General features: G+C 43.7%; 1 protein-coding gene across 1 annotated transcript; it reads right to left on the reverse strand.

Moving 5' to 3' along the window:
- Positions 1 to 6,058: 6,058 nt before the first annotated feature.
- PIGA (phosphatidylinositol glycan anchor biosynthesis class A) lies at positions 6,059 to 19,037 on the reverse strand. Its single transcript, XM_075262617.1, has 6 exons — positions 18,948 to 19,037; positions 12,690 to 13,443; positions 11,973 to 12,105; positions 9,190 to 9,322; positions 7,715 to 7,921; positions 6,059 to 6,620 (listed from the first exon to the last, which is right to left on the reverse strand). Exons 2-6 carry the CDS (start codon positions 13,399 to 13,401, stop codon positions 6,363 to 6,365), a joined length of 1,443 nt encoding a protein of 480 aa, XP_075118718.1. The 5' UTR covers positions 13,402 to 13,443; positions 18,948 to 19,037; the 3' UTR covers positions 6,059 to 6,362.
- Positions 19,038 to 19,345: the final 308 nt, after the last annotated feature.

Raw genomic sequence — 19,345 nt, forward strand, 5'->3', positions numbered from 1 at the left:
AAGGATCTTTGATAGCGCTCCTTCTCACACTTGGGGTGAAGCAGTCGGTCAATAACAGCGCTGCCCAGTGCTGTCACTGTCTCATACATGGAATGGAAGTTATTCTCCAGCATGGAACTCATCACAGACAGTATCCTTAGGTCACCCACCAGCTGTACTAGGTCCAGTAGACTCCCCAGGATAGAGCTAGCCCCAGTGGTGAACCTAACCTCTCTGCTGAGGTGAGGGGTGAGGGGGTTGGGACGACTGTTGGGGGTGCTAGTGGCAACATTACAGTAAGTACAATGCAGTAATATTTTGTGCAGTAAATGCTCACAGGAGACGTCTTCCCACATTTCCCGTCTCTTCCCTTTGCACCGCCATGACCACTTCTTCCAGCTGTGACTTGACTCTGTAAAGTTTGAAACACAGACATCTTTGACTCCTCACTTCTCCATGCACCCAACCCCTATATATCCCACAGCGGCCCCTGCAGCCTATATTATGCCCCACAGTGGTACAATAGACTGTGGGGCATAATAGAGGTTGCGTGGGGCAGCTGTGAGGCATAATAGAGGTTACAGGTCCACAGTGGACCCTTCAAGCTTTATTATGATCGGGAGTCTGGAAAGACACCCCCCCCCATCCCCCACAGAGTATAATAATCGGAGCCCCAGGAACATAAACAGTGTTACTCACCTCTCCGGGATCCAATGTTACTCCTAGCAGGCTTCAGGCCCATATGGTAATGCCCAGACGTCATGTGGTCTGGGATATTTCCATACAGGCCCAAAGCCTGTGCTAGCAGTAACAGGCTATTACTACTAGCACAGGCTTCGGGCCTGTATGGTACTGCTAGCACAGGCTTTGACATCACGTGAGGTCTGGGACATTACCATATAGGCCCGAGGCCTCCTAGGAGTAACATCAGATCCCAGAGAGTACTTTTGCCTTTCCATAGCTGAACTGACTAGAGGTTGGAGATGTGTCAGGACCAGTGTTTCTAGGACCTTCCTCAAGTGGGAGGTCAGTGCTACAGGTCTGTAGCCATTGAGGTCCATTGGATGAGGTGTTTTTGGAACTGGTACCACACAAGATGTTTTCCACAGTTATGGTACCACTCCCAGCTTCAGGCTCATATTGTACATGTGTGTAATAACACCACACAGCTGGTCTCTGTATATTTTAAAAACCCTCACGCGTATCCCATCGGGTCATTCAGCCTTATCCGCTTTTTTCTTCCTGATTTCCCTACACACTTAAGACTCTGAAGATCAGATTGTAAGCAGATGGCAGTTGAGCACAAGCTGGTGGGGGTAGGCGGTTAAATGGCATGCTGGGGTGGGCAGAGATGATGTGTGATCAAATGTGTTGAAGAATAGATTTAGTTCATGAAGCCATTTTGTGTCTTTCTGCCTGGGAGACTGGTTGACTGTGACCAGATATTGCCTTAAGACTATTCCAAACTTTACCAACACATCCTTCAGCCATTTGCTGCTCCATCTTCCTCCTGTAATTGGCTTTTCCCTCCCTAATCTGTCACTTCAGCTCCTTTTGCACAAGCCCAAGGCATTCCTTATCTCCAGATTTGAAGACTCGCTTTTTTTTCCCTTGAGAAGAGCTTTCATATCAGAGATAATTCATGGCTTGTTATTAGAGAAACATCTATATATGATACAGTTACCCTGAGCATTTTGGCGTTTTGTTTATCCAAATCTGTTCAGCTGTTCCAAAGATATAAGCCCTATTAACAATAATGCAAATTGGCCAAGTGGGCGGAAACACTGCATGACATACAGCACACAGTGATTCCATCCCCAGAGAAACCACAGTGTTACCGCCCACTTGGCTATTACATCGTAATTTTCAGCAACACTAAAAGGGCTTATATCTTTGGAATGGCTGAACAGATTTGGATAAACACCAACATGTTCAGGATGACAGCACCTATCAGATGATGTATGTCATTGGGTTTTCTGACTTGGTAACAGGCCCTCTTTAATAGCCACAGAATTAACACATCAATGACATCAGATATTTTTATATACTTTTATTACATTTCTGACATATTATAACAAAACAGTTGTATAAACAAATTTAAGAAAAAAACAAACAAAAAAAAACCATTACCAGATAGTGCACTCACACCGATTCACTTGATACAATTAGAGAACCCTTAGGGTAGGGTTACAGGGTAGATTTTGTTCATTTTGCGACTTGTAACTCTATGATCAAAGTCACTATACAAGCCCAAGCAGTATAAGAACTAGTAAGCCTCCTGGTACTAGCCTTGGGCCATAAAACTAACCTTGGAAAGCAAAAAAAAAATTGTTCTAAAACGGGTTTGGACGCTTCACACCATCTCAACAGGTAGATTTCCATACTTTGCACTTGGTTTAAATTGCATAGGGTCCTAAATAGAAGGTCAACATCACTGACTCTCCATAGTAAATAAGCAGCACAGAATAGAAAAGGTTATATGCCTATGTATGAAAGAAAATGATCGATTGTGTGAACATTGTACAAATAATACGCCATCTTTCACATAAGAGATATGTACAGCAGGAAACCATTTGCAAACAGTCTCCCGTTAAGTTGCACAAAAAGCACAGTTATTGAGATGTAACCCAATATTGTACTAGTGGGGTCCCTGGCACTCGGTAAACAGATAGACCCCCTCAATCCTCAGTAGTCCATGTACCACACCAGTTAGTTCTGCCCCTGGGGGCTTTAAGCAAGGAGGGTCATCCCCTACCTCAGAAAAGCTTATGGTCGGTATACCTGGAATCTGACAAAGGAGAAAACTACAAACTATAGTTTTTATCGTAGACTGCAATTTACCTTCAATCTGTTAAAAGAACAGTACAGGCAAAGCTGATTCACGGTGTTATGCCTGGTGCAGGGTCTGAGGGGGCGGAGCATGACAAAGATTCAAAGAAAACCAAAGAGAATCCTTGTGTCATGCTCCGCCCCCTGACCCTGTACTAGATATAACGCAATCACTCAGCTTTACCTTGAATGTTCCTTTAAGGGCTAGTTCACACGGGGCAAAATGGTTAGGATCTTGATGCAGAATCCACGTCAAAATCCTGCAGTCTCCCATTGAAATCAATGGGAGCCTTCATTTCCTTTTTCCATGAGCGGTTTGTCCCTACTCAAAAAAAAAAAACCAAAAAAAAAAAAACAAAACACGAGCTGCCCTTTCTTCAATTCTACAGCTGATTAAGCCCCGGCATCTGCCTCCCAACACCACCCTCCGGGCTAGGCCCATTCATTTGGGCCTAATCCAGAGCGGAAAGTGGCGATGAAATGTGTTCACGCAGAACCCCGTATGAATTAGCCCTAAAAGGGGACTGGTCATCTCTTGACTGGTCTGGTTTAGTAAATACTTGGATTCCTCACACTATAACAATTCTGGAGTCTCTTCTTCAGACTCTGTTCTTTTTCTGGGCCTCTGTTATTCCTCCCAGAATTGTATGAGTTAATTGACAACCGGGTGTTACTCAACTGGTCAACAGAGTTTGTCTCAGCACAGCGTGCCACCGTCAGCACCAAATGGACAGTATAAGAGCGTGCAGGGCAGAGATAGGCAGCCTTTGGCACTCCAGCAATTGGGAAACTACAACTCCCAGCATGCACACTCACTCCTTTTGGAACTCCTATAGAGGCGAATAATTTCGACGCAGCTGGAGTGCCGAAGGATGCTTACCTCTCGTGTCAAGGGGACACCCTGTTCACAAGTAAACGGGTAACACCCAGCTGTCAAACTATTTTTACATTAACAGGAGGAACGCCAGAGGAACTGCACAATGTGGAGTTGTAAGAATCTCCAGAATTATTATTCTGTGGGGAATACAAGTATTTACCAAGACCCGACATGACTGTTATAAAAGCAGAAAATAAAGGGTATGGGGGGGGGGGGAATGAAAACGAGTGTATTTTATGGTAATACAGTGCATTTATATTAAAGGGGTTGTCCGCTTTCCCCAACAAATGGAGTGTGTAGTAAGGTAAGCCCTAGAGAAAGTGGACGACCCCTTTAAAACCATCTCATTTCAGTACATTTTATAGTATTCTAAGACCTGGATTGTGCCATGGTCAGATATTTCTGAAGTCTATAGCTAAATATAAAAAGATGTAGATGCCATTTATTAATAAATATATATGTATTCTGATAAATATCTAGCATTGATCCCATAAAGATTAAAACAGTGCAAAAAGTCATATAATACACATATGGCATGTATAGATGTATAAACCTCTTTGTAGAAACATGGCTTTTCTCACGTCAGTGGTCACTAGTAGGAGCAGCACATTATAAAAGGTAACGCACTATACACAGACTTTTGGTTACAAGCAGAATGTAAGTAATAGGAGTGTAAGCAGCTCGCACCCATTGAAGCCTTCCATACGTAACACTAGTAGTATCTCAATAAGCCCATCGTGTAGGTTGTCATTCCAACCAGTGTGATTCAGTGCAGCAGTAGGACATTTCCTTATATAAACCAAAAGAGCCCAAAGTCCAATCAAATGTCCTGATATTATGGGGGAAACAATATTTGGTGCCAAGAAGGGGATTGGGATATCAGAACCAACTTTTCCCAAACCAGTTGAGATCAGGCAATACAACATGCCTTGATATCTTTGGAGTCATGACACCACCGTATACAATGGATAATCCACCAGGTCTGCCAAAACTGGCAGAGTTATCCGACATCTACCTAACGTGTCTGGCAGCTTTAACCCTATTCAAAGATAAGTTTCGACGAAGACTTCCAGCTGCCTGTATGCACAGCCTTGTGCCTGTATGTACTGGAGTCATGCAGAGAGGAGTTTTCCATTACTGCACCCATATTACAACCTGACCGCCGGACAAATGGCCTAACCAACAGCGTTACAAGTGTCTGCCATGCCGTCAGTCAGGCCAGGACACTTAACTAATACAGACAAAATGCATTTATGATATGCTTGTATGAAAATTACCCAAATGGATTTACAAATCCACTTAGGTCACAAATGAAGGATTTCTTATCACTGTGCAATTATACAATGGCAGGAATAAGCACTCGCCGCTGTCTTAGGCTCGCAGTATGAGATTTCCCCTGTGAAGGCGGCCATTGAATATACCTCACTGTATATGTATACTATTTTCATGGTGGCTCTCTGTGCTCTTCTATAGAATAGAAAAAAAGTTATGCCTACAACATAACAACCAGCTACTCTCAGGCCTGTGTGGGGTGAGTGGAGCCCTATGGATACATTTTACATATACAAGGAAGCTTTTCTTAATGTACAGTATAAGACAAAGGGCTTGAAACACAGAACCTTATAGGAGTTTTGTCTATACTGTATGCATGTCTGACACCCAGAACCTCCACAGATCAGCTGTTCAAAGGGGTCTCATGCACTGCAGTCTTTAACCTGTGCTAATGTCACATCCATTAGTCACATGGTACCACATGAATAGGGCTGAGTTGCAATACCAAGCACAGGCCCTACAATATGTACAGCGGTGCTTATTATTCAGTGAAAATGTCACCACGCTCACCTGAATGCTGCAGCCTCTTTAACCAACTGATCTGTAGGGGACAACTCCCCCCCTACCCCATTAGGGCTAGTTCACACATTGTAAGGTGGTCGAGGAATTTGGTCAGGAAAAAATCCGCTTCAGGAAATAGGCAGCGTTTTTTGGAGTGTTTTTTGACATGAAGCGCTTTTTGGAGTGGTTTTATTTTTGAGTTTTTTCCTCCAGCACAGCGAAGGGACCTTGAAAAAAAATGCGTCGTGGTTTTTTGCCAAAACTGTGTCAAATACCGCGATGCAGATTTTCCGCCTCTCATTGAGTCACGTTGGTTTCCTCAGGCGGAATCCTCCTGAAGAAAGGTCATGGCGCTTCTTTTTTCTGCTAGTGGAAAAAAAAATGCTAGCGGTCTACATGTGGCAGATTCCCTGTCAAAATCTGCCACATTTCACTACCGTGTGAACTAGCCCTTACATACTGCGGACCTATCCTAAAGATAGGTCATCAATATGAAAGCCCTGGAAAACCCCCTTAAATGGATGTGTGCGCTTTGCCTTCCATATTACAGTGCAATAAAACAGTTCCTTCTATATGGAGGTTTCAGTCTCTATGTCAAGACTGAAACGTCACATTGAACATGGATGAATAGTCATCATTTGGTTTGGACAGGTGACACCTGAAGTCAAACCTACAATGGAGGAAATGTCAGAAACTACATGTACTACAATGGTGTAGTCAGCATTGATTCTTGAAAAATACTTGAAAGGCTGCAAGTGATATCATAAAACCAAAGTCATCCATCTTATCTTGCAGGGGACTCTCCAAGACTATCAAAACTGTTTGTAGGAGAAGATTTTCCGTCTTATTGATTTACTGGTGATTTCTTTCTGTTTTTTTCAGCACAGTTCTGCTGTGACCACGCTGCTTTAGGGCCTGTAGCATCCACTGCAATGTCAATCAAAAAGTCAGGGGTTGTCCATCGTAGAAAAACTAGAATTAAGAAACAGATGACTACAAGGAGGGCAAAGATTGAGCCCGTGACAACGCCACAGTGGTTTACCAGCCTCTCGAGCCTTTCTCTCATAGGAAGAACAGTTTCTCCAGCCACGCGATCATACACCTATGGAAAAAGAAGTCATGTAGAAGTGTGGTTGAATAACATGGACCTATAGTTATACATTATAATGCATTTGGTGAATTTGTCACAACAGACTACATTGGCGTGGTCATAAAGGTCACACCTGTGATAGGGGGTGGTCATAGCTGCCAGGCTCATTTTATTTTCTTACCCCATACATGCCATCAGAGTCTTGACATACTGTATACAGAACAAGGGAAAACAAGGGGGCTTTGAGTCAGTGGAACTGCACTGCAAAGATTAAAAAAGGGACAGCAGATATTTGAACCAGGTAATACACATGTACTGGAAGTTCACTTTATGGGGTATTCCAATCCTAAGTAGTAAAGGCACAGACTATGCTATCAGATCAAGATTAGTAGGAGGTCTGACCTCTGGGACGCCATAACACTCACCCACATACTGGCCAGGGGGACTACAAAAAAACTCCAGGCAAGTGTATTGGGTGAAGTTCCCTGCACAGCTGGCTCTATGTCATGAATAAGGCATTGTTCATACCAGTGTTATAGCTATGACGCTGTGATGGATCCATTAAAGGTGTGCCCCAAATCAACCAACACTATAAAGCTTTCCTTCTGATAAATGCCAGGGTAACCGAGCCATCCATCACTACTTACCATATGCAGATAGAGAGCACATCCTTGCAGCTTCAGAAATGTAAGGGGGCGTTCACACTACCGTCGCTGTCCGACAGGTAGTGTCCGCTGTTAATGTCCATTCAAAATCTTGTGCGGACATTAGCAGCGGACACTAGCTGTGTTCATGACATTTTGCATTCATTTAAATGGACATCGGGTGCATTCTTTTACGGTCCGTGCCTGTCCTTAACTGTCTTTTCCCAAAGATGTCTGACTTTTCAAGCGGACAGCAAAAACCTACATGTCGGTAGAAGAACGCACCCGATGTCCATTTAAATGAATGCAAAATGTCATGGACACAGCTAGTGTCTGCACAAGATTTTGAACAGACATTAACAGTGGACACTAGCTGTCAGACACCGATGGTAGTGTGAACACTCCCTAACATACTAAAAATATAAAGTATGTATATGAGAAAGAGCTCCGATCTTCACTCACTCTTTCAGTCCTCTCAGCGACATTCCTCCATGTATAGAAAGTTTTCACAGCATTATGGATAGCTTCAGGACTTGGTAACGTTCCGGCCCGTAACTTGGCAATAGCATTCTCTAAACCGTTGCAGAGAGACCTGACGGAGGGTTCACACAGGATGATGAAGTTGTCAGGTAGGACTTCAGGGATCCCTCCCACTTTAGTGGTCACCACCTGCAATATGAACATGCTGTGAACAATGGTGGCCGATATACAGCAGTATAGAAAACATGGTCTTCTCAAAAGAGTTCCTGGGCATGGCTAGCCTTAGGGCTTAGGGATAATAGCTGACACATGACATCCATGGTCATCCTGGACAGCGCACAATCCTGCTCATGCTTGACAGCCTATAAACCGTGGTTGAGTATTAGTCCATCAGTTATATCACCGCACATGAACACTCTACTCAGCCAAGCTTGCGTGTGTTTTCAATGTGGAGAAAAGATGAAGTTTCCAGAGACCTGTGGCATGGCCCTAAGTGGAACAAAGGATCAGCCATGCAAAAATTCAAACCCAATCTCTCCTTCCCTTGACATGAGCTGTTAGGGGAAGTCAGGGGGCCCCCAGAAATAGTGGGTTCACTATATTATATTTATATAATATTGTTAACATTGGCTGTACCAAATGACAATCTTGTCTCTGCTACATCTGAATTTTAGGTTTCACAGTTTAAGGCCTCATGCACACAACCACAATTGTTTTCAGTATACACTACACAATTACATACAAAGAATAAGCAAATCTGTCTTCCATGATGTAAATAGGAAGACAGTGCCTCAGTCATGTAGCCCACAAGGGGGCGCTCCCTTTAACATCATGCACATCCTTCCCAGAGGCCTTTGCTGCAATGATGTGGGATTTTACCAAGTACAGTTTCTCAGCCAAGGACAGCTGTTTCGATCTATTTGGATCTCTTCAGCCCGGCGTAGAGAAGACTGACCTGGCAGAGGTGAGAGACTTCTAGACAGGCTTAAGGGGATATCATCACTCCTTCCTATTTACATCATGGAAGACAGATTTGCATATTCTTCCCATGATCCCTCAGTGGAGCACCTATGGCTTAATAAGACTCCACACACCTACATGGTAGTCTCTCCTTAAGAAGTGACGATATCCCCTCAAACCAATTACATATAGTTTACAGACTCATTCATTTCTATGACCCCATACACACGTGTAGTTTTTACTGATAAGTGTCTGGGCTGTAGAAACCACCTACAAAATATGAAGCAGCTCCTATTCATGCCCATATTTGCAGCACAGACTCACACATACAAGTGTAGGGGATCATACAAGTCTTTTTACGGATCCGTGATTGCAGATGACATCCTAATGCAAGACAGACATGTTTTTTGCAGAATGTAGATGTATTTAGTGGACAGTAAAAACCACCATGGTCATGGGAGTGTATATGGCCTAAGATAGCAAAAGGTTAAAGATACCTGTAATCCACAGTTAGCCGCTTCCACAATGGCCATACAGAAGGCCTCAGTAAGGGACGTATTCAGGAATATCTCTCCCTCCACGAGGACGTTCCTCACCTGGTGATGTTCTAGAGCACCTAAGAGTCGAACTCTAAAGAATAAAAAAAAAAAAAAAAAATTTTTATATAATTATATATATATATAATATTTTGCCATAATACTCTTTAAATAAATATTGTCAGTGAAAACATTTTATGATATAGTTAGTGAAATCCCAATAGTCCCACATTTAGAAAAGAGTAGGACCAAACCAGGGAATCCCTATATACCGTAGAAATATTGACTCTTCTAATGTGTAAGAGATAAAGAGGTTGTGCCAATTTATGAACCATCCACAGGATAGCTGGGAATATACATACAAGACCCCATTGGTCGAAAAGAGGAACACGCTGTAGGGCCATCTTTTGGAAGGTAATTTCCCATAAAATAATCCATGATTTGCAAAAAATCCTAAAAACATAATCTCAGATTATTCTCTTAAGTTATTATTTTTTTGCACACCATGCATAATTCTATAGGAAGCTACCCTCCATGGGGGGGTGGGGGGGGAGGAATCACAGTAGTTACTGAAAACATAGGTTCACATACTTTTTTCATACAAATATACCTAATGCCAGGTCATGTGATCATAAACAATTGAACATGTACATGCCTCTGAGTACATTTGATTTATTGGGATTTTTATCTTTTTTTGATTTGGATAAAGGTTCTATATGATTCAGAAAGGAAAAGCTGACAACCAGCGCCTCGTATCACTGCAGCTAATAAAGAGGAAAGCGCCCTGATATTCACGTGTGATACATGACTGTCTCCGGGCTGATGGGTTTGCAGTTCTGCATTATGTTGTTTTCCTCCATCAGTTTTCATGAAGCATTGAGAACAGACTGTAAAGCTCCAAATTCTCCATCTGTCAGACCTCGATCTTGGATATGAAGAACTCTTAGGCATCAGACTAGCACATCATGTTAGAAGTGTAGAGATCGTAGCAATGGAGGGGACACTGATGTGCTGGGTGCAATGTGGGATATTCATTGCAGATCCACCTCTGCAATGAGCAGCTGATAACTGGTTTTTAGGGCGGGCCTGTAAGAGTTGAAAATCGCACTGAATCCATAGAAAACTTGACTTGCTTAGTTCAGGACCCAAAGCGCAAGACAGTTTGCACTGTGGGTTTATCCAGCGGTGTGTATTAAAGATTTGGTTAAATCCCATTCACTACACATATTGTCCTTCAAAGTACCCTACAGGAATGGCTGAGACTAGTAGTAAAGCTCCTGTAATTCATTAAAAACTATACATCTAATTAATGACAATAAATCATATTTTTTAAGAGCTGGTAGATTTTTATCTAACTTCAAATTACCCCAAACTGGTCTCCTAATCCACAGCCCTGTAATATCATGTTTGAGCTGCTGAGACTGTTCACATCTATGCCAGAGACTTATGCCTGAAAATGATGATGAAGAAGTCCTGTAAGTCTGATCTCCTAACAGAGGTTTTTTCTATGCGGATGCAGTTTACTCCAGTGTCTTTTTGGCAATCTGAACGAGGAGGTCTGGCAGCACCATGTCAGAATCTTTTTGCAGGAGTCCTTGTTTTATGCTCGAAAGGCCATTGCACTATGTTGGCTGGCTCCCCAACCCCATCGGTGTGGTTGTGGAAGAAGCTTTTTAACTCCATCCTTCCCTTTAATCAGATTGTATACAAGAGGAGAGGATGCCCTTACAAATTTCACAAAGTATGGGGGCCATGGTGTAATGTCCCTGCAACCCGGTCTACTGCTCCTTCAATGCAGACGGCTATACATCCCTTCTAGAGATGAGCGAACACTGTTTGGATCAGCCGCTCCGAACAGCACGCTCCCATAGAAATGAATGGAAGCACCATTCTGCTTCCATTCATTTCTTTTTTTTTTGGTAGATTGTGAGCCCCACATAGAGCTCACAATGTACATTTTTCCCTATCAGTATGTCTTTGGAATATGGGATGGAAATCCATGCAAACACGGGGAGAACATACAAACTCCTTGCAGATGGTTTTATGCCCTTGGTGGGATTTGAACACCAGGACCCAGCGCTGCAAGGCTAACCACTGAGCCACCGTGTGGCCCCTCTGCTTCCATTCATTTCTATGGGAGCGTGCTGTTCGGAACGGCTGTTCCGAACAGTGTTCGCTAATCTCTAATCCCTTCTTGTCAAGAGGGGTAGGAGATGGTCTGGAGTGCCTATGGTTTTCCCTAACTTGATTTGATGTGTCCCTTTATATTGTCCCACTTTATTCTGACTCTTGAGCTTTGACTGGATGCTGGCAATCAACGAGTCTTATAGCAGACCCAATCTGGATTGGGAGGTGGCAAAGTCCTGAAAGTCCAGCAATATCAGGGAAAAAACAACAGATACCTTACGACCCCATTATAAACCCCTTCATCTATTTGGCCTCAAATCACCATTAAAACAGAGAAAAATATATAAAGACATTCTATGTAGAGCAGGAGCCATCTATGCCCAACATTCTCCTTAATCTCTTTTATCACTGGAAAAAAATGCAGTTTTTGCGACGAGGACTTCCTACTTATTTACTGCACAAAACTAGGATTAGCACAGAACCCGACAGGTGGCCATATTGCAGCCATGTGATCTGCCCTCATCTCAGGTCTTTTCTTCTGTGTTCTGTTGTTTCTATTGAGATCTGGACTCCTATACATCACACATATATAGCGCGAACAATGCAGTGTGCTTTACCTGTCATGGAGCTGGTACCTTTCCCTTACTTCTTCTAAAATGATTCTCTTCGGCCCTTCTCCTCCGATAAGAAAGTGCAGCTCAGGGTATTTCTGACACATTTCAGGAATGATACCACCAAGTAAATCCACACCTTAAGAAAATGAATACAGAAATAAGTAAATGCATGCAAAAGTCTATCACACATTAACGGTGTGGGAAAGCAAAGTCAGCACTTTAGGATTCGGTTTGGTGCATGTGGAAGCTAAAAAAGTAATTCTGCCCACCAGTACTTTAACTAATTCCAGACCGCCTGTTGACTACATACGTATGGGTGGTCTACTCCGAACCCTGCAAGAACATCCCCATATATACCTACATGTAGGATTTTTCTGTCATGGATGCAAACGGACACAACATAATATCCATTTAAATGAATGGAAATTGTAAACGGACACAGCTAGTGTCCGTTGCTAAAATCTTGCGCGGACATTAACTACGGACACTAGCTGTCGGACACCTACTATAGTGTGAACCCAGCCTAAGCTATAACAGATACAGCTCCATTGGATGGGACTGTGTTGCAATTCCCTGCACAGTGGCTAGCCAAGACCAAGTCCAGTATTCTCAGATCCTAGCCATATGCCATGACATTATAACATGAAAAACCCCATTTAAGCATTTTTTTTTTTATTGCAGGAAACCTCTACCATAAAATACTGAGAGCGGTTCTTTTACCTTTTCTGTAAACAAGTCTGCTGACCACGACGATAGTGATTTTATTACTTTTTTCCTTCTGTAGGTCTGGAGTGAAGTCTGTCGGGTCCACAGCATTTGGAATCACAGAGACAATCTCGGGGTCCAGGGCTGCTCGGAGCACAGTGTTTTCTTTGCTGGTGTAAGACACGCAGATGATATGGTTTGTATCACATAGGGACACTGTAAGAAGTTTGTTGGTGAGTACAGAGCTAACGTCTGCAAATCCAAACAGAGAATGGTCGGTGAAGACCGTATGGAGTCCCAAAGTCTTGGCATGAAAGAGAGCATCATGGGCCATAGCAGAAAAAGAACTGTGCGAATGGACCACAGAGACTTGTTCCCTTACAAATATATACCTGAGGAGAGGTAGGCTGTGCAATAACGTGGTGGCGGTAGACTGGTTATACATGACTTTTAAAGGTAAATAATACACCTTCAGACCATTGGTGAGGTAGCGGATTCCTTTCCTATCCCCGTAAGCATGGGTGACAATTATAACCTTGTGTCCTCGTTCAATCAGGCACTGTGAAAGCTGATAAATGTGACTTTCCACCCCACCCATATTAGGGTAAAAAAAGTCTGAGACCATGCATATGCTATGAGTCCTACGAGGAGGGCGCTCAGGTTCTGTAGTCCGTAAAGAGTTCCTATTGCTGCAGCCCTTGCTTCCTTCCCTTCTGCTGTGAGCCATGGTGAGACTGGTGGCAGAGATCTCCCCGCTCACTGTGTGGATCTGTGGAGCAAATACACAAAAATATAAAACAAGAAGCAAAAAAACCAAAACCATATACTTCTACTGATCTGTTTTGTAGAAATAAACTGCATACGATGCAATAGTACACTACATGGAAGCAGGTCGGCCACTAAGGCCCAGTTTACATTTGCATTCAGGTTTCCACTCAAGGGGTTTGCTTGGGGACCCCCGAATGGAAACCTAATCCGTATAAAAAAATTGTTTATTTTTTTTAAAAAAGTGTTTACCTTGGGAAACCCACAGACCCCATAGACTATAATGGGGTCTCTGTGGTTTCTGCCCGAAAAGGGTGAAAAATGCTGAGAGAGGAACGAAATCCCCGAATGTACAACCAGCGCTGCAGTGAACCCAGCGTAAAATATCAAGAGCCACAATCATGGAGGAGGGGCAATTGTAGCTGGGAACAGATAAGTCCAGGCACTGTGGCCACATCTAAGGCCCACATACTGTGAGTGATGGGGGCGCCACTAGTGGGTAGTACTAGGTTCACACTAGTGTTTGGGTTTCCATCCCTCAGTTCCACTTGGAGACCCAAAAGGCAGAAAACTTATCTGCTTAAAAAGTGGTTCTATGCGAAAACCCGCAGACCCCATAGACTATAATGGAGTCCGCCGGGTTTCCACTGAAGGACTTTTCTCTCCCCTGGTTTTAAGCAGAATCTGGGATGGAGAGGCTAGAACACTAGTGTGAACCCAGCCTAAGTCTTTAGTATCTAATCGGTGTGGATGTAACCTTCAGCACCCATGTGACACCTTTCACTTAATGTAATGCAATAAAGACTAGGTGTGTACGGGACTATCTGGGAATTCTTCCTTTTCTATACTTCTGTATCCAGCCCATCCCAGTGTTCCCCTCCAGGTGACTGCTATCAGTACAGAAAAAACACTCCCAAAATATCACAGTTAAGCTCTACCATGAGCTTCAAAACTATACTGTGTTATGAATATAATGCAAGACTTCCAGAACTGCCGGAGCTACAGTGACTCTTATGTGCTAAAGTAGGGTGTAACTAGGCTAAAGAATGCAGGGCGAGGCTGTGCGGCCTCTGTGCGAGCTGTGCGGCCTCTGTGCGACCTCTGTGCGAGCTGTGCGGCCTCTGTGCGACGGCTTCTGGGGTTATTACCTTTGACATCAATAATAGGTGAGGTTGGCACCATCTTAACCCTTTACTGACCATACCCATACTCCTTGGCGGCAGGGAGAAGTACATGTATGTCAGGGCTGCTGCCTGTACAGAGCGCCATCAGCAGGGATACCATTCGCCGCTACAGTACGTGTCCCCGTGCCTGTCAGGACAGATGGTGCAGACTCTGCCAATGATACTGGGTGCAGACAAGATAGGGAAAGGGCCCAGACACATATTTTAAGTTGCCATAGCAACTGGCTTATATAAAGGTCTGATTTCCATACACATTTATATCAGGAATGGAACAATTCCTTAATATTTTCTTATGTAAATGGATATTATAATTTAGGACATCTAGTGGCATCGTTCTGATACCATACCATCAGAATGGCCGACAACAGAAGAGAAACTATAAAGAATCATTATAAGTCAATGGGATCTGTTGAGCACGGCTACATCCATCATAGGATGGCACATGGAGCCTATGGCCTAATTCACACAGTGGATTCTGAGGTTGTATACACTGCAAAAATCGGCCACAGGAAGATTTCCTGTTCACTTCAATAGGCGGTTTGAGGGATTAGCGTGAAGATCAAGCAGGACACAGTCAGAAATTGGAGATGATTTTGCGCCAGATCCCGTCTCAATATCAGCACCAAATTCCAACCTGAATCTGCCTCCCATTGCAAACAATGAAGCAGGAGGCATAAAACAAACAAACAAACAAAAAAATAAATAAAAAAAATAAGCGCCCTGCTTTTGTCACAAATGCTGCCCCATTCATCTGCAGCTGAGCATTGACTGGATACCTGTTCATTTTCCATCATCTGAACAGGCCCATATTTTTCTTCGCTAGGTGAATTTCACCATGTGCACCTAGCAGCAATTCCCAACTTTATTAAATGTTTCCACTCTTTTAGGAACCCTGAGGGTAAGTTCACACAGGGTTTTTTGGTCCAGAACCTGAGGTGGAGGCCGCTTCAGGTTCCAGACCAAAATACCGGGTAGCTGCGACTAGATGCCGGTACATTGCACACACAGACGCGCACTCTGGGTCGAGTCGGGAGGGAGCGTCTTCAGGCGAATGTTAAGAGGCGAATCCGCCTGAAAGAATGAGCATGTCGCCGGAACAAATGGATCCCAGAAAAAAGAACTGACAAAGCCGTCTTTTTGGTCAGGATTTTGAGGCGGATACGGCCTCAAAATTCTGACAAAAAAACCCTGTGTGAACTTACCCTTAAGGCTGCTCCTGCCTCAAAGAATTTTAGTACAGGGATAGGTAAAGCTTCTATAACCCTTGCCCAGTGCTAGACTTTGGCTCAGATAGGTTTACTTTGGGCAATTCAATTTTTCCTCACTACTGAAAGAGCGACAAGTCCTGTTGCTGTTGTGATCTGGAGGCCCGAAGAGGCAGGGATTGTGGAAACCCTGAGTGACAAACACTACCCCAAAAACAATCGGCAAATGCTCAGTGTGCTGCATGAAAGACAAAACTCATCCTGGCTCTTTAGGGGTCATTCACACAATCATGTTCTGTCCATGGTTCCTGGACTAACCACAGCCATGTGAATGGGACTTGCTGCACCGTAGCGAGTTACTATGTAGTGAAAGCCCAAACAGCCGGTCAATGCAGTGACTTCTACTCACACAGCCATGGTCAGTGCAGAAAACCCAGCCAGCACATGACTATGGTCATAGAAATGACTCCTTAATATGCTCGCTGGCTTGTGCTTTCAGGAGATCCATGAGATCATTTAAGGCTAAGGCCCCAGCAGCTTTTTTGCTGCGCTTTTTTGAGCCAAAGCCAAGAATGGCTACAAAAGGAATGGCAAATATGGTGTATAGCAAGTTCTTATACTTCTACCTTCTGCTCAATCCACTCCTGGTCAATGTCAGCACTTCACCAATGCTGCAAAATGCTGCCAAAGCTACAGGCAACCATTCTGGCTTCAGCTCTGTACAGGTTACAGAGGTGACTGCCGCTCCTTACATGGCAGTGCATTGTGTCATATCAGAATAGGATTTATTTGTACTTCAGTTAATGATTAACCCTTAACAATAAACTTATCAATAACAGCTTTCAAGCTCCATAAACACAGAATAAAAATCAAGTAACCAGTTATGGCTGTCAATGCACAAACACAGCAGGCTTGTAAGGCTGGATTCACACTCGCATTGGAGTCTCCGCCATAAAATCCGCTTAAAATCAGTGGAGAGAAAAGTTTTTCTGTCTGCCAGTTTCAGTGTAAAATGGGAAGAAAGCAGGAAGACCACATTATAGTCTATGGGGTCCGCAGGTTTCCGTATGTACTCACTTCTTAAGCGGACAGGTCCACAGTCTTTCAGGTCCCCTTATGGACCCAAAGGATGGAACCGAATGCTAGTGTGAATCTAGTTTAAGTGCAGGCTGCCTTTAAAAAACAAAAACAAAAAAAACAAACCACTCTACTTAACCCTGAAGGTCGACCAGGCTGCTTAGAGTATGTTCACACAGTGGAATAGGGCGCCACAATTGAGCCAGATACTGTCAGCATCAAATTCCAACCTTAATCTGCCTCCCTTCCACAACAAATGAGCAAATTTTGAAAGTGGTTTTTTTTTTTTCCCACACCCTTGTAGTTTTCACGCTTTTTTATTTCTGCAGTTTTTAAAAGATGTTTTCTGAAGCAGAGTGGTTTTTCTGCCTGGCACATACAACCTCTAGCAGTTTTTGCAGTCTTTTTGTAAAGACCTGAATTAAAAAAACGCTTCGCCAGGTTTCTTCTCTGCCTCTGATTTTTTTCAATGGCAGAACTGACCTGAAGAAAAAAAAAAATAAAAAAAAAAAATAAAAATGATAAAAATCTACCACTGAAATGAATGCAAAGAATTTGTCTAAGGAGATTTGGAGGCAGAATATACCTCAAACATATCCAAGGATATTCTGCACTGAAATTCATGTAAGGCTGTTGTCACATGATGTGGAAAAGCTGCTTTTTTGTGTCGCAAAATTTTGCTGCAGTTTCTTGGGCTAAAACCAGAAGTGGATTTAGCAGAAAGTAAAAGAGTTTCCTTTATGTTTCCTATTCCTTTCAAGCCACTCCTGACTTTGGCTCAAAAAACTGCCGCAAAATCTGAAACAAAAAAAAGGTGCGTTTCTGCAATTTGTGAACACAGTCTAAGGCTGAAGCCCCATGTTGCAGAAACACAGCTTTTTTTGTTGCAGATTTTGTTGCTTTTTTTTTAGCCAAAGTCAGGAGTGGCTTGAACAAAAGGTAGAAGTATAAGAACTTTTTATAGAGTTCCCATTCCTTTTGTAACCATTCTTGGCTTTGGCTCAAAAAACCACAACAAAATCTGCAACAAAAAAAAAAAGCAGCATTTGTGCAATGTGGGGCCTCAGCCTAAGGGTAGATTCACAAGAAATCCACCTCCAAATTCCTCCAAGAGAACCTAGACTAAGGCCTCAAGCACATGTACAGTCCAAGGCTCCATCCAGATAATTACATAGCGGGTCTTATCCTGCTCTGCGACAACACAACCCCCTTATGAAATAAAAGGTGGCATTGCAGCCAAGTACATCTCACAACCCCCCCCCCCCCCCCAACAAATAACATTGGAAACCTCATAGCCTGCACATGTGGACGTGTGCATGAAGTCCAAGGCTAGAGCTACACTGTGATTTTGGCCTCGACCAAACATTGCTGGATTGCCCATCGACTCCTTCACTCATGTTAGTGAAATATTTCACTTTGCGACTTCAAGGCGGACATTACTCAACTTTTGTTTTGATCAAAATGCAACTCTACTCCCAAACATGAGTGAAAGAACAGCAAGGTGGCCAACAATCTCTGATCCTGGCCAGAATCCCCTCTAGCCTAGATGAATAGGGCTGGAACCTCAGTTGCGGTGGCTGCTGTAGCTTTTACGGTCGTGTGCCCGGACCACACTATATGGCGCAGCTCTGTCTGTAATTGAGGGCTCTGACAATTCATTAAGATGGATGGATGAGTGAGTGAAAAACATGGCTGACACAGACACCAATGCACACAATAGTCCACACATGGCCTTAGCCTAGGTGCACAGATGCAGGATGCTGTAAAGCCTTTCCCATAGCAACCAATCAGGTAGCTGCTTTCATTTCCAAAGAGCACCTGTCCTATGAAAGCTGTGATCTGATTGGTTATCTGGGTGACAGCTCCATTCTTCTTTGCACCAGTGACTATACTATCTCTCCCCATTACCATCACTAGTGAGTCCTCCTCTCACATATCAGCGTCCATCAGTGTCAGTACGGACGTCTGTACAGCTCTCACATAACAAGGAACACACCGCTCCGTCTTACATGGCGGCGGCACCGCCTCCTCCTCCTCCTCACCGGCTCCTCCGCTCTGCAGCTCCCCGCATCCTCTGCCTGTCTCAGGCGCTCAACCACAACATGCACCGGCTACTTCCTGATAACCCGCCCCGCACATATCATCAGCCAATCACAGAGCACGAAACTAGAGGTCAATGTTACAGGGAATCTCATTGGCTTTACACCGTCTCCTCTATGATTGGCTGTCATTTCCGCTCCGTCAGACTCTATTGGCTTAGAAAAAGAAAGGGGCGGAGCTAGGTGGCTATATAAGCATTTGGGCGCGTTTCTGCGTCTTGTAAGTGGGAGGACTTGGTGAGCTGTGAGCAGTAGGGTGTGAATAGTGGTATAGGCAGCTGGGAGGGGTGTACTACAAATGAATGGCTATGGATGATGTGTGTCCTGGATGTAAGTTTGGG

The sequence above is a fragment of the Leptodactylus fuscus genome, chromosome 2 (genome assembly GCF_031893055.1).
Source record: "Leptodactylus fuscus isolate aLepFus1 chromosome 2, aLepFus1.hap2, whole genome shotgun sequence".
NCBI lineage: Eukaryota > Metazoa > Chordata > Amphibia > Anura > Leptodactylidae > Leptodactylus > Leptodactylus fuscus.

What these genes read in the sequence shown, in the direction of transcription:
- PIGA (XM_075262617.1), bottom strand. Translation starts at nt 13,401, where the DNA reads ATGGCTCACAGCAGAAGGGAAGGAAGCAAGGGCTGCAGCAATAGGAAC. An exon ending in CAGACTTGTTTACAGAAAAG is followed by an intron (nt 12,106 to 12,689) that starts GTAAAAGAACCG and finishes CATTTTCTTAAG; the next exon opens with GTGTGGATTTACTTGGTGGT. An exon ending in TCGCTGAGAGGACTGAAAGA is followed by an intron (nt 6,621 to 7,714) that starts GTGAGTGAAGAT and finishes CTTTTTCCATAG; the next exon opens with GTGTATGATCGCGTGGCTGG.